At 41.8% G+C, this 3,997-nt stretch overlaps 1 protein-coding gene across 1 annotated transcript; it reads left to right on the forward strand.

The window, feature by feature from the left end:
• The first annotated feature begins 3,013 nt into the window (after positions 1 to 3,013).
• LOC105034537 (uncharacterized protein At1g08160-like) lies at positions 3,014 to 3,757 on the forward strand. The gene has a single exon (XM_010909740.4). The coding sequence runs from the start codon at positions 3,020 to 3,022 to the stop codon at positions 3,626 to 3,628; it is 609 nt and encodes a 202-aa protein (XP_010908042.2). The 5' UTR covers positions 3,014 to 3,019; the 3' UTR covers positions 3,629 to 3,757.
• Positions 3,758 to 3,997: the final 240 nt, after the last annotated feature.

The following is a 3,997-nucleotide window of genomic DNA, read 5'->3' on the forward strand; positions in this document are numbered from 1 at the left end:
TTTCAAAAAGTTTGAAACTTGGGGTATAGGTTATAGTTGGTGATTTCATAAAATTAACTAAATTAATTGTAAATCTAAAAAATAATCGGTATAAGATTGTGATTGGTGATCCTGAAAAATCAACTTAATTGATTATGAATCCAAAAATAATTGATATAGATTTTGGTTGGTAAGCTCAAAAAATAATTAGATTTGTTTGTCATCCTAGATAAAATAAATGCACTGTAATCAGGACATTATAGTGAAAATTTTTAAGTGGAGCTTGGAAAGTAGACGTAGGTACTTGGGGTACAACGAACCACTATAAAATCTTTTGTATTTGTGTGTGTTCTTGTTTACTTACTTTACATTATGTTTAGCATTCATTGATTTAAATTTCGCTGTCGTACAATGTATTTGGTACACATTCACAGTATCTAACTTAGTTTGTTTGAAAAATCTGCACATACTTATTTAAATTTATAAAAATCCAATTCATTCCTCTCTTGGGTTGTCTAGCTGGGCAACAAAATCTAAATTTCAAGAAGTCCCGAAGACCGACATCACCTTCACCAATGTCATCGGGGTTGATGAGACCAAGCTAGAGCTCCAGGAGGTCATAGTTGTTGTCAGAGACCTAATAGTTGTCGTTGTTGTCATCATGGTCGGAACAGGTTAGGGCTTAGGATTTCTTTTTTAATCTTTGAAGAGAGAGAAGAGAGATAGGGTGGGTTGTGGGTTAGCCCAATTGGGTTCAAGTCGAGCTCAGATCGGGCTCAGGCTTGAGTCTTTCAAAAAATTTTGGGTCTAAATCTGGTTCGAAGCTCGAAACAAAGTTTCAGGCTAGGCTCAAGCAAGAGTATGGCTCGGCTCGGCCCAGCCTGGCCTAGCCCACTTCCAACCCTAATGAAGATGTAGGTTTTAATAAGTAGAATGCCAGTCCTCTATAACATTAGTTTTAGGAAATTGCAATAGTTAAAGTATCAAGCAATTTTTTAATATTAGCTATATGGTTACAAGCTTGTACAATTTACTAGGTTAGATAGGAATGGAAATCTCATTCAGATATTTTGTGTGCATGTGCACGTGTGCATTTTTTTCTCTTTTTTTCGAGATAAAAAATTTGCTATTTCTTCATGTCCTCTTAGTTTTATCGTAGCTATCAAAAATCCTGTTGTTGTTGCAAGCTCCAGTCAAATGTTGATGTGGCTGGGATTGGCCACCGTCTGGTGATCGGAACGTCAAAAAGAAAATCTGCACAAGAATCCCGCTCTCATCAGAGTTGCTCCGATGGGGGACTTTTTAATGCTTAAATCAGCTGAAGCTTGAGAATAGTAGAGAAAAGAGAGTGGAGGGAAAGGTGAGAGCACACTTGGTATTCTCTCGAGTAGGCTATTCGGCCCCTAGCCCACCAAACTACCAGGCCACTATCTGATAGATGGTTAGGATAGAAGGTCAGCCCATCAATCTATAGCCAGATTTGTTAGTCATGGGTGTCAGATGCGGATCGTACCTATGTTCCGCAAGAAGATTCCAAAGACCTTCCATATGAGCAAATAGGTCAGAAGTCTCGAGGTCAATGCTAAGTTGAGGTGTCATCTTGGATTAGCATCTGGACATGCTGTCGGGTTGTATTCATCATCATCAATGGGATTCTAACCTCAACATATATGGATATCAAGGGTCAGGTAGAAGCCGAAGCCAATGGCACGGTTGCCTTTATGTGACTCTCTTCAGCTCTCTTTGATCTCTGAGGCTCTCGTCGGCGAGTGTTCGATCGTAATCTGAGGAGGAGACATCACGTCGGACATCAGCTAATCTTCATAATATTTACATCAAGTCGGATGGTGAATAACCTCTACAATACTTATTATTTGGGTTGTCAAGGATGTACCATTACTATTGAAGTTTAATCCTTGAAAGTGACACCGAGGGTGCATACGGTTGCTTTGCAAACCCACGATGTCCTATAATTCTATATTTTTCCCAAAATTACGGGTTACGTTTTACGGTACCAGGTGTTTGATTGGACAATGAAATATCATAAAACTATATTGAAGTTTTTCAATCATGAATTACAGTTTTTTATTTGAGGTGGATTTTCAAACAATCACATTTTTTTCAATATCTACTTGAACTTTTTCATTTCAAAGCCTTCTCATCTAAAAAAAAACCAGCACATCCTCCTGAATCTCTACTTTAAAAACGAAAAAAAAAAAAAAAATCATGATTTTGAGATGAAAAACCCCTAATAGTAAGCTAACTGATTTCTACAGATAAAACCTTTACTTCGTTGCTTCATAATTCCGTTAAAAATGGCAAGTGGAGCTGGACTTGCAAAGTTGCAATACTGGCTCTATCAAGTATCATATGCATAAACCTCTAACTAGAATTAATACTGCATTTGCTATGGTAGAGGCCACCAATGCATAGTTGGTATTGTTGGATTTTGTGGTATGTGACAACAATACAATGCCAGAAGATCTGTTCAAAGTTCACTTAGGGCTTACAAACAATTTGAGCCAGCCTGAACTCTGGGCTCAACAACGTAGACGGGGTCTTACGGCTTAGCTCAAGCTCGATCCGAGTTCACCTCTTAATCTATAAGCTTAACTCAGTAACAAGCATTTCTTGAGAAAGGCCTGCGACTGACTCATACATTCCGAGTTCATTAAATTGATCGAATGATCTGCTAAAAATTTAACAAAATGGAGCATTTTCCAGACCTTAAATCAACCCAGAAAATTAACAAATATATGCTATTATGTAGCATCTTTCTTCTTCCACATCCTAATAGTGTGAAAGAAGGATTCCAAAACCAAAGGCACTCAAAAGCAAAGCAAACAAAAGAAAGAAATACAAAAATAAAAGAAGAAAGAAAAATAAAAGAATCCCCTCCGATGATCTCATCATCCATCCTATAAAGCCATCTCTTCTCATACAGCCTGTAACCACCACCTTTACATAATTCCCCCTCTCTTTAATAAAACCATCCCCATTCCAATGCCTTCACAACTCCCTCACCACCACCACCACCACCATGCCTCGACCTGGAACCAGCCACGACCCCCAGCCGCCCTTGGGCAGGCGAGGCTCCGGGCTCCTGCCATGCATCGCCATCTCCACCCTCGTCCTCAGCATTCTCGTCGGCCTCGCCATTCTTATCTTCTGGCTCACCGTCCGACCAGCACCGCTCGAGTTCTCCGTCGACGACGCCAGCATCCACGGCTTCAACCTCACTGCCAAGGAGCTCAACGCAACCTTCAACCTCACTCTTCGAGCTGACAACCCGAACCACCGGATCCGGGTGTACTACGACTCGGTCAACATCACCGTGTGGTACTCCGACCAGATGGTGGCCTTCTCCGAGGTGGCACCGTTCCACCAGAGCCACCGGAATGTGAGGACCATCGATGTTGATCCTGTTGCCAAGTCGGTGCCGCTGGTGGCGTCGGTGGTGGATAATCTTAAGCATGACCGGTCGGCCGGGGCGGTGGAACTGGAGGTGAGGGTGAGAGCGAGGATTAGGTTCAAGGTGGGGCTGGCGAAGACGAAGCACTACACGCTGAGGGCCTACTGCTCGCCGGTAGTGGTGCACTTCTCATCGTCGGCTCGGTTTGAGAGGAATTACTGTGATGTTGATATCTGAGTGCCGGCGATTACATTGGCCAGTAGTGAGAGCAACGGTTGGTTTTGGGATTTATTGTTATTTGGGCAGTTGTTGGGTCCTTTCATGATTGGATGATTGGTTTTCTTAATGTGTTTTGCTGCTTTATGTTTTCGCCTCTCCAATTTCTTTTATTTTCGGTGTTGGTAGTGATTTAATGAGGAAGAGGGAGAATTTGATGGAGGACAGGGATTGTATCTTTAGAATGATGCACCTTTTTTTTTTTCCGCACGCATCCGCTATTGGATTGTATGGCGATTTCCTCGAGACCTATGCAGACGGATGACTCAAAAGGACTTGCAAATGCTTTGCGAGTTGTATCGAGTGCCATCCAATGATCCACGACGCAAA

This window comes from Elaeis guineensis, chromosome 11, assembly GCF_000442705.2.
Source record: "Elaeis guineensis isolate ETL-2024a chromosome 11, EG11, whole genome shotgun sequence".
Lineage (NCBI taxonomy): Eukaryota > Viridiplantae > Streptophyta > Magnoliopsida > Arecales > Arecaceae > Elaeis > Elaeis guineensis.

Coding starts and splice junctions, on each gene's coding strand:
- LOC105034537 (XM_010909740.4), top strand. CDS start 3,020: ATGCCTCGACCTGGAACCAGCCACGACCCCCAGCCGCCCTTGGGCAGG.